At 40.3% G+C, this 10,823-nt stretch overlaps 3 protein-coding genes across 5 annotated transcripts; 2 read left to right on the top strand and 1 right to left on the bottom strand.

Moving 5' to 3' along the window:
* Positions 1 to 32: 32 nt before the first annotated feature.
* LOC125197885 lies at positions 33 to 2,544 on the bottom strand (the record flags this gene model as incomplete). The annotated part of the gene is made up of 2 exons (XM_048096401.1): positions 1,153 to 2,544; positions 33 to 1,065 (listed from the first exon to the last, which is right to left on the bottom strand). Coding segments are annotated over exons 1-2 (2,425 nt in total), but the record flags the coding sequence as incomplete, so codon positions are not given.
* Positions 2,545 to 5,913: 3,369 nt separating this feature from the next.
* On the top strand, positions 5,914 to 7,480 carry LOC125197886. 3 transcript variants are annotated; one of them, XR_007172268.1, is made up of 3 exons: positions 5,914 to 6,259; positions 6,365 to 7,157; positions 7,340 to 7,480. XR_007172268.1 is itself a non-coding variant. In XM_048096403.1 (3 exons), exons 1-2 carry the CDS (start codon positions 5,936 to 5,938, stop codon positions 6,686 to 6,688), a joined length of 648 nt encoding a protein of 215 aa, XP_047952360.1. In that variant the 5' UTR covers positions 5,914 to 5,935; the 3' UTR covers positions 6,689 to 6,736; positions 7,024 to 7,480. The 3 variants fall into 3 exon arrangements, 2 of the variants coding, with proteins under 2 accessions (XP_047952360.1, XP_047952359.1); XM_048096403.1 differs by having other exon boundaries at positions 6,365 to 6,736; positions 7,024 to 7,480; XM_048096402.1 differs by having other exon boundaries at positions 6,365 to 7,480.
* A 1,076-nt stretch (positions 7,481 to 8,556) lies between these two features.
* On the top strand, positions 8,557 to 9,263 carry LOC125197884. Its single transcript, XM_048096400.1, has one exon. The coding sequence runs from the start codon at positions 8,631 to 8,633 to the stop codon at positions 8,952 to 8,954; it is 324 nt and encodes a 107-aa protein (XP_047952357.1). The 5' UTR covers positions 8,557 to 8,630; the 3' UTR covers positions 8,955 to 9,263.
* Positions 9,264 to 10,823: the final 1,560 nt, after the last annotated feature.

Genomic DNA, 10,823 nt, shown 5'->3' with positions numbered 1-10,823 from the left:
TGAGAAGCCCTCGATGAATCTTCTATAATAACCTGCCAATCCCAGGAAGCTTCGTATCTCGTTGGGTGTTCCAGGAGGTTTCCAATTTTGCACGGCCTCCACCTTTGCTGGATCTACTTGAATTCCTTCGGCAGTAACCACATGACCGAGGAAATTCACCTCGTTGAGCCAAAATTCACACTTGCTGAATTTGGCGTATAGCTTCTCGGCCCTTAGCGTTTCCAGAGTGATCCGCAAGTGTTCTTCATGTTCCTCCTTGTCCTTTGAGTAGATGAGCACGTCGTCTATAAATACCAACACGAACTTGTCAAGATAGGGGTGGAAGACTCGATTCATGAGATCCATGAAAACCGCAGGTGCATTTGTCAAGCCGAAGGGCATCACCACAAACTCGTAGTGGCCATACCGCGTTCGAAAAGCCGTCTTTGGAATGCCATCTTGTCGAATCTTCAGTTGGTGGTAGCCTGACTTTAAATCCATCTTTGAGAAGACACTAGCTCCTCGGAGCTGGTCGAACAAGTCATCAATTCTTGGCAACGGATATTTGTTCTTCAAAGTTAGCTTGTTCAACTCTCGGTAGTCAATGCACATTCTTAGCGTCCCATCTTTCTTCTTCACAAAAAGTACTGGTGCTCCCCACGGTGAGACACTGGGTCTGATGAAACCCAAGTCCATCAGTTCTTGAAGTTGCATCTTCAATTCCTCCAATTCCTTCGGGGCCATTCGGTATGGGGCTTTCGATACTGGCGCGGACCCGGGTTCGAGATCGATGGTGAATTCCAATTGCCTATCCGGGGGTAAACCAGGTAGATTGTCGGGAAACACATCTGGGAACTCTCGCACTATTTCTACATCTTCAATTTTCCTCTCTTCTTTTCTCTCTTCGTTCAGGTAGACAAGATAGGCCGGGTGGCCTTTTCGTACAAGCGTTGCGGCTTGTAGCGCGGAGATTATGGATTTCCGCTTACCCAAGGTAACCCCATGAAAGTTAGTGGCGTCCTTCTCGGGAGGGTGAAAAGAGATTTTTCGTTGGTTGCACAGGATAGTGGCATAGTTTTCAGCTAGCTAATCCATTCCAAGGATTATATCGACGTCGGACATGGGCATAACACTCAAGTTGTTGACTAATAACTGATGTCCTCCAAAAGAAACCTCTAGGTTTGAGCAGAAGCACTTAATTTCAATTATTCCTCCGACAGGCGAAGACACCCTAAGTCTATGTTCAACTTGATTCGTTGGGATGTCTAAGGTATCTACGCAAGATGCTGATATGAAGGAGTGCGATGCACCAGTATCAAATAAGAGAATGACAGGTACACCGAGGAGCATAGCCATACCTGCCAGATTTCCTTGGTCCCCTTCCGGTTTCTTCTGTCTGAGAGCATAGGCACGGGCCTGTGATGGGAGACTCGGCCTCCGAGGATGCTGCTGCTTTGGTGGAGGAGGTAACTGTGGTGGTTGCCAAGGTTGCATCTGGATTGCTTGCAACTGTGTGCGCTGTGCTGGCTGGTTCGACCTTGCCCCTACTCCAGAAGTCTTGTTCGGACAGTTCCTAGCAAAGTGGCCATTCCTTCCACACACGAAGCAAATGTCTGTCCCTGATCTGCAGATTCCCATGTGCACCTTGTTGCATCTGGGGCATGGTCTCAGATTTGATTGATAGCCCCGAGTTGGATTTGGGGCATTTTGTCTTCCAACATCATGGTGGTGAGATTGTGGTTGCCATGGCCGTTTCTGTTGTTGAGGACCTCGGGTACCTTCCCATTTGCGTTTTTCTTTGGACCCTTGGGGATGGTTTTGAGGAGGTACCGGAGCTACAGTCTGAGTGCTCCGTTCAGTGGGCATTGCCGCCTCTATATCCAAAGCTCGGCTCAGGGACTCCAGATAGGTCAATCCCCCGTGGCTAGCTAATGCCATCCTAATCTCGTGCCTCAGACCGGCACAAAATTTCTCCGCCATCCTTTCATCAGTGTCGACTTGTTCTGGAGCATATCGGGACATCTCGCAGAAAACCCTATCATACTCTGTTACTGACATCCTTCCCTGCTTAAGGTGATAGAATTCCACTTCCTTCTTCTTTCGGTAACTCTTAGGGATGTACTTATCATACATTTCTGCCTTGAACTGCTCCCAAGTTAAGCTTGCAATCTGGCCTGGGGTCATGGTCTTCTTACGTGCCTCCCACCAGAAATCGGCCGATCCGGCTAATTGGAAGGTCACGCATGTCATACGCTCTCCATCTGTGCATTGCAGGAAGTTGAATATCCGTTCCATTGCACGCACCCAAGTCTCAGCCTCGACCGGGTCGCCCAGTCCGTTAAAGCTTGGTGGATTCTGTCGGAGAAAGACTTCTTCAATCCTGCGTTCAATCCTCGGAATTTGCATAAGTGGTGGCGGGGGAGGTGAAGGTGGAGGCGGAGGTGGAGATGGAGGTGGTGGCGTAACTTCGCGCCAATCTTCATGATTTCCTTCGTCAATTTGGGGCATTCTTCCACCGCGCCCCCTTCCCCGTCCTCTAGGACGTCCTACCCTCCTAGGTGGCATTCTATAAACGAAATTATTATTATTGAGACAGTAAATAAATAAATACAAAAAAAAACAAAACACGTGTTGGTCTCTTGTACATAATTTTAATTGAAGGCAACCAACAAGAGGCATAATAACATCACATATAAACAAGATACGATCGTGAGCATAAAACATCTTCATTTTTTTATATATATCAAGCCAAAATTGCCTCTAGAGAGGTCTTTTCGTACATAACTGATCCTCCTACACATCCTACGAAAGTCCCAAAATTCTACGCGATCGACAAAAGAAAAGCGTGAAACCGTAGGAAAGAACAGTTTTCACGTCACAAGGGGACTAGAGATAAACAACTAGCATCAAGACGGCCTCATAAAGGGTCCGTTGCTGATGATACATAACTAACACTACCCTACCAGTCGCCATCCGAGTCTAGAGAGCTCAGCCCAGAGCTTCCCTCAAAGTCATCGTCGCTGCTGATCGCAATCGGGTCATCCTCGGCTCCTCCTGGTAACATCCCTGGCATGGGAGGAGGCATTGCAGCATCTGGGACCGCCCAAACTTCGCGGCGTATCTCAGCCCTGATCTCCTCGTAGCGGTTCTGATAGTACTGGTACCAGTCCGTGTCCAACTCATCGGGGTGGGGTAGCTCGCCAGGCACCCCCAAGGACTGTCTGCGCTCAGAAGGACTCCTCATCTGCGGAGCTGCCTCATCATCTGCCGGATACTCTATCGGGTACTCATCTTCTTCTGGGGCAGCGATCATAGGGGCCTTGCCCCGCCATGTGGGGTCATGCTCCTGGCTGGGAAACTGGCGCACTCCCTGGGGTCGGTCGTAGCCCAGGGGCAAAACCATCTCCTGTCTGCGTGAAGGTCCTGCCTCGTGATCATACTGGCCCTGGGGCTCAGTAATAGGGAGGGTCGGAGTTTCCCACTGAGGTGGGGGCGGTGCTAAGATGTCTGGGGAGGCTGGCGGAACGTTCTGGTATCGAAAATACTGATCAATAATGGCACATAGGAAGCCTGGGAAGTCTCCCTCATCCTTTAGGGTGTCGGGCCGACGATGAATGAAATCATCTGCTAAGCTGGCTGTCCATATCTCCCAATCGTCAGGTAGTAGGGGAATCAGATGGCGTATGCCGTCAATCCCAGTGACGCCATGCTCGTGGGCTGTTTCCCACAACTCATAAAACCTGCATAAGACCCTCAATATGTGTGCTCCAGGACGAGGACTGTAGGATCGATAGGCGAGTATCGCATTGTCAGCGATAGCCTGGGGTGTGACTTGCTTGCGAGCCGTCCGGCGTTGGTTCATCTACACATGGTGTTTTACCGAAACAATAAGTAAAGGAGAAAGTTGCTTAAGGATACACAACAATACTTCTTTTGGCGAAAAGCAAAGGGTGTACTTGGCCAAAGCCACACGCATCGGGATAGGCGTTCATTATTAAGGGAATTTGTGTGTCGGGTTTGTAAGCGTAAGATCAATTTGTCATAATATAAGCATCGGGAAATGCTTTGTTAGAACGGAGGTATTTCGAATTCGTTCGTCAGGGCATAGGAGATTTTACGTATCTCTTTGTACTTCCACCATGAATCCCATAACATTGGCACAAAGATTACATCGCTCGGGAAAGCGAGAATCACACATATACTTATTTCTTCTAAGTTCTCATTTCAGGGGTGCTCATTTTATCAGCTTGATTAAATTTTTTTTTTTTTTTTTTTTTTTTTTAAGACATCTTACAAGAAGAATAAATTACCTTCATTCAGGTTGAGGGCGATAAAATTGGTGCTGAGTTGTGGTCGATCTCGCTAACTTAGTCTAGCGAATCAAGTCTAGACTTTTCTTTTCAAAGAATGACTCACGGTTACAGAGCAGAAAACCTAGGCTCTGATACCACTCTGTCACGACCGCGCCTTGCTAAGGATAGCATTGCTCAGTTAATCATGACCCGGGGAGGGAATTAAGAAGAGGGGATAGAAAGGGGATGAAAGAATTAATGATAAGACACAAATATTTCTTCATAAGATGAGAGATGTTCACGAGACAACAAAGATCATGAGAATTTGAAAGAGTGTTTATCACAGATCACTCGTTACTGATCGTTTTTCCTATGACCCATCTACTACAAAATACTACGACAAAAGCACAGCGGAAGGAGTTGTAACCACATGGTCATGTGTATGAAGACACATGCCACGAAAATCCTACAAAAGAGATGAGACGACCTCCAACTCCACTCAGCCACCATTTCATCACTTGCTCAACCTGCACATTTAGAAATACATGCAGGGCTGAGTACGGGGTACTCAGTGAACACATTGCCGAAAGATACACATATAAGAAAAAGTTATTATCGTGCCATCACAGTAACACACGGGGGTTTTCTTAAAGGCCCGAGCTTACTAAGTTCATTTTCATAAAGTTCGCTTGATCAAGCTAAGTTCATTCCATCAATCCGCCATATCTGATAGTTCATTGTGTGTCGGGAAGGTGGCCACCTTCCACGATCACATTGACCGGCCAACCCTTACGATGACTCACGGTCCATTCCTTTGTGTACACTAACTCGAATAGGATCTTGGTCCTATTGGAGCCGAATTCGTTCCATTCATTCATTCATTTGGCATCGCCAAACAGATAGGCATCATAAAACAAATAATTTATGGCACGATAACATTTTAAAAAAAAAAGTAAGTGCAATTTTATCAAACAAAAATCATTTCATATATTTGATAATTTTTATCCACACTTAATGTGTTGGATATAAAGCCCACCTCAAAGCTTTCAAGTAAAACTCTACAAAAGCTCGACCTTGGGTAATCAAACTCCGCGAACACGCCCTTCTTGAAAGAGTATAATGATTTAAATTAGTTTTTATGAACATACATAAGGTGCATGACATGAAATGATCCTACATGTAGTATGCGTCCTACGTTCGGGGTTCGATCAAGATAACTTCATTCCACTTAAAAAGTGGATTTCTATTTCATAAGAGACCTTAAAATTTATTACTTGGGAGATGGTTCATTTAGCTCCTACATTCTTAACTTCACGAAATTAAGTAAGGAGGGTAAGATATTAATTAATCATAAGATTAATTATTTAAAAGCTTCAAACATTTCAAGAAATATTAATCCAAAATTAAGAGATAAGGTTCATTTAATTACTTATGCTTCAAAGCCCAAAATTCTCATTTCCTCTAAATTCTTTGGCCCAAGATAAACATAATTAAAAGACCATCTTGTAAATAAATAAATTACTTGGCCCAAAGGGGAGGCCCAAAGAAAGAAAAAAAACAAAAGGAACCCTAGAAGAACAAAAATCAGATTTCCTCTCCCCCCTTCTTTTCTTCTTCACAGCGGCGCCCCTCCCCCCTTCTCCTTCTCTACTGCCCTGCCGGCCATGGCGTCGCCGGCGAGCGACGCCGGCCGGCCTGCCTGCCTCTCGTCTCTCTCTCAAAATCTCCATCCAACCGTCCCCTATCTCGCGGCTCCTCCCTCTCTCTCGGTCTCACTCTCGGTTTCTCTCTCTCTCTCTTCTACTCCGCCGGGTTCAGCCACGGCGCCGCCGGCGAGGACGCCGACGTGTTTCCTCTATCTCTCAGTCTCGCTTTCTCTCGGTCTTGCCTCAGCCGCCTTGGCGTCGGCGGCGAGCGACGCCGGCCGCCGGTCGTGTCTGCCTCCTCCTCTCCTCGACGCCCGTTCACCTCCGACCTCCGCCGTCCAGGTACTTCTTCTTCTTCCCTCCTTCCCTTCATCCTTTCACCTAACACACTAAGTTTATGGACGTTCGAACATACACACATACTTCTTACTCTCGGTTTGATTTCAGGCGCCGATTCGCCGAGTGAGGGGAGAAGGGTGTAGCGGGGTTCCTTTCGGGGTAGCTGCGGCGTCGTGGGTGGCTGCCGGAGGCAGCAGCGATGGCGGTGGCTGCTGGGGACAGCAGCGGGGCGGCTGGATGCCGGAGACAGCAGCGGGGCGGCGGTGGCTGCTCCGAGGGCAGCGAGGCGGGGGTGGCTGTTTTCGGTGGCTCGGTGTTTTCATGAACTCTAAAGAGCTAAGTCCACATTTTCATCTTATGCTCGATATTAACTTGGATGAGAGAGTTCGTGGTTTCAAGAATGACAACATGTTTTGGTGTTCAAGTCTATAAGTTTAAACATATGATAGCTAAGTTATTGTTTGAACCAAAGGAATTTAGGTATGTGCATAGATAGTCTTATGTTCAAGGTACCTAGTTCTTGTTTTAAAAAAAGTGAGCAATGTTTGGTCTATTGATATTGGTATGAGAAGGGAATGTTTGAATGAATCGCTATCATGGTGTGATCGAATTTAATCAATTGTGATGTAAAATCTAGAAAATTTAACATGGTGAAAGAAAGTTACCTTGAAGAAGTGGAGGTGGTGACAAGAGACTTTATTTCCTTTGCTTGAAACTTTCCAAATCCTCACTTGAATGAAATTTGATGGTGTAGTGTTTCTTTGTAGTGGAATAAAAGATTTCAAGGATGAGATGAGTGTAGTATTTATAGAAGAATTGATGCATAGGAAGAACATGGGTAAAAGCTTGATTCATGGAGGAATTATATTGCCCAATGGTTATGGACTTCTTGCCAGATGTGGTAAGTTGTCACTTCAATCATTTGTCATGCCAAAAATGGCAAGAATATTATGTCTTGTCGTCTAAAAAGGCGTGAGCCGTCGTTGGAGAACGTGAGCCGCCGTTGGATAAGCGTGTTTGATGTGATTTGATTTCGTCGATTGTCTCGTCTTGATTTAACGTGCTTCTTATCCATTCGTGTAGGTATCGGGGTTCAAGACGTGGCTATTGCGCAGGATCCGGAGAGCATGGAGAGTATTTATTTTTATTATTAACTCTATTCAAACGTTGAACTCGTGTACGAACCTTTATTTTGAACTCGGTCTTCACAAACGGACTTTTATTAGAGCAAACTTTATTTTGAAATATTACTATTTTTGTTTTCCACTCAAAATATACTTCACAATGATTAATCATAACGAGAAGTAATAATAATAAAAAAAAATTAGACGCGAAACCTATATATATATATATATAGATATATATATATATATCGATTTTCTAAGTCTTAGGGTAAAAAGTCGGGGTGTTACACATTCTTTGACCAAAAATTAAAATGACTCCACCAACATCATGCATTAAAACCAATAGTTAATAGGATCATTTTTAATTGTAAAACTGAATAAACATCACATCATTTATATATACACAATTTACAATTTGTATGCATATGAAACCCATAACATGAGAACGTTTTCCCACCTAAATAAAAAGTAGGTTTTCCCTCCCAAAAATAATGTGGGTTTTCCCCCCTCCAAAATGGAGGGGTTTCTTGGAGCCAAAAAAATGGGAGGAAATCAGTTCATTTTAGAGTAAAAAAAAATTGTAATTTAAAATTTAAAACCCATGAGTTATTTAGAAAGTTGCTCTATAAATATCAGTGGCAACAACACACATTCATAAATTGCAGGTTATTCTCTCACTCTCTACATTTGCTTTCATATCTTTCTTCATCTTTTTATTTTTTTTATTTTAATATTTCACTGCTTATTTTCACCATTTATATTTTGCAGATATTTAAGGTATGTGAATATTATCTAACATTTTTTATTTATATTTTGCAAATATTTAAGGTATGTGAATGTTATCTAATATTTTTCTTTTTTACATAGCTTAACTCTTTATTGATTTTTAGTTTTTGTTTATTTTGCAGATTATTAAGGTACGTTAGCTCTAATTAACATTTTTCCTTTTTACATTGCTTCACTTTGTATTTTTTAGTTAGTTATTTGTGTTTATTGTTGTATTTGTTTTTTATGATTCTAGCTATTACATTTACACGACATAGATCAACACAAAACAGAATCAGATTTCAGAATAAGAAGAAGACAACAGCAATACAAGTTCATTTTTGAAAAACCATACATAAATTTGTAAACATGAAAACATAATACATACAGTTCATGCTCTAACTGCTAGAGTATACTTTCTATCAAAGCTCACTATGGCTGTGCAAATATTTTATTGAGCAGCAAATTTGGGCGCCGCCGAAGCAATGGGAAAATCGATTAGATCGAAGAGGGAGAAGAGGCTGAGGTCGATTAGGAGGGAGATGGTTGAGCCGATTAACGACAAGAAGGACGCCGCCAAGCTAGCCATCCAGGAGGCCGCCCTCGCCGCTCCCAAGCTCCCAGTTAAACCCACCCGCGCCGACGACGATGCCTCCGTCTCTATCGCCGCCATGGAAGTCGAGACTGCTGCGGATGATAATCAGAGTTCCAAATTCCTCAAACCTATTGGAAACAAGCTCAAGAAGAAGATTAAGATTGTCAAGAAAAAGTCCCACGGCAAGGGAAAAATCAGAAGGAAAAACGTGTAATTTTGATGCTAGATTTCTCCCCTTTTGAAGCCTTTATTTATTTATTTATTAATGTTTCGATGCTACTTCTGCTGAATTGATGTGAGGTAATGTGATAGCCAATTTGTTCATGGAACAAAAGAAAACAAGTCCACTGACGGAACAAGCGTAGCCAGCCTCAGTTCTCCGCCATGGCAGCCCATAGATTTGTGTATGTGAGAGAGAATGTCTATGTGAAGATGAAGAGATTACCAATTGAAAGGAAATTGTAAAAGTAAATAGGTAGAAATAATAGGTATGTCCTAGGACTATTGTAAAGTCATCATTGCATTTGAGTAATGATAAACAGCTAAATTTTGTACAACCAAAATAAGATTATATTAATAATTTGATTATTAATTATATATTAAAATATGGTAAGTGGATAAGTTAAAAAGACTTATTAGCCTTTAAACTCATTTTTTATATTTATATTTAAATTTTCTTTCTATTATTTTTAAAATTTGAATTAAAGTATGTACTAATTACATTTATAGTTCTAAAAAAATAAAAAAAATTATACAAAAATCATAAATATATGACCACAATATTATACATTTTCCATGTAATATATGTATCTAAATATTTTAATTAAATGCATAAATAAATCTATTTTTTTTCAAATAAACTAGATTTTGGTTGTACAAAATTTGGTTATATAGATTTATTGTTTATTTATTGTGATACTTGTCACTTTGTCAGCTTTAATTTTACTTTCTTTGTTAATTATTTTTATAGGATATTTTTTTATGGGTAATTAATTTTAATATCTTTCAGTTTTATTTTATTTTGGTAATTTTAAGCATTAAACATAGGACATTTTCTTTCTTTCTTTTTCATCATTTTCATGCTTTGAATAGAACAAAACTAAAAAAAATAATATAGTATGATTATCATTTCGAAATATAATTACCAAACCCTGCTATATAGAAAAAACATTTGTCATTCACAAAATAATATTTTATTCTTTTAAACATTCTTTAATCTTTGTTTTTATCTTAAATAGTATTAGTCCTCGAAACACACTGCTACAAAATCCAATCACAAATAAATCTCAACTACCATTTTAAAATAAAATAATTACTGAAATGAAATTTAAATGAAAGATATTAGTATTAATTAGCCGTCTTAAAAACATTACTTAGATATTAGTATTATCAAACAAGTAGTTTTCCAAAAAAAGAATATATTAAATAGGTCATAACGATGGTATTTATCCAACTATTTCTTAGATTTTAATCGTTTGAATGGTTTATTGAATTTTGTCAAAAATTAATTAAGAATACAAAGTAAAAATTTGTTACCTTAGTCTAATGTTATGTACTTTATATCAGGTGTGGTCATATAAATTAAAAATCGTTCCACGTATTGATATATGGAGTATATAAATGAAGCTATATAATTGATGTAACTTTTGGACTTTTTTTTAGTGTGTTTGATTGATCAATCAAGCTTTTGTTTTGTACAATGGACAATTACTTTTTGTATCATATATGTATAAGAGAACCCAAAATAATAAATTATAATATTTTAAGATATGTTGAATATTTAACCAACTCAACTATACATTTTTTTATGATTTATCAGTGACTATCCAACCACACCATTATATATTTATTTTTATTAATTTTATAATAATATTATTACATTATTGCATAATAATAATTGATATTTTTATGTAATTTTATTTCGTGCGTGAAGTGAAGAGAGTAAAGTAAGAGAGAGAGAATAAAATAAAGATAGAAGTATTTCTATTTTTTAGTAATGAGTCATTTTGGTTGGGACAAGCTAAAAACAAAAGTGAATCATCCAATAGTAAGATCTCATAAAATGTGATGTATTGATTTAGAT

The sequence above is a fragment of the Salvia hispanica genome, unplaced genomic scaffold (assembly GCF_023119035.1).
Source record: "Salvia hispanica cultivar TCC Black 2014 unplaced genomic scaffold, UniMelb_Shisp_WGS_1.0 HiC_scaffold_105, whole genome shotgun sequence".
NCBI classification, from domain to species: domain Eukaryota; kingdom Viridiplantae; phylum Streptophyta; class Magnoliopsida; order Lamiales; family Lamiaceae; genus Salvia; species Salvia hispanica.
Note: the sequence above shows the minus strand (reverse complement) of the source record. Positions and strands in the feature narration are given on the sequence as shown.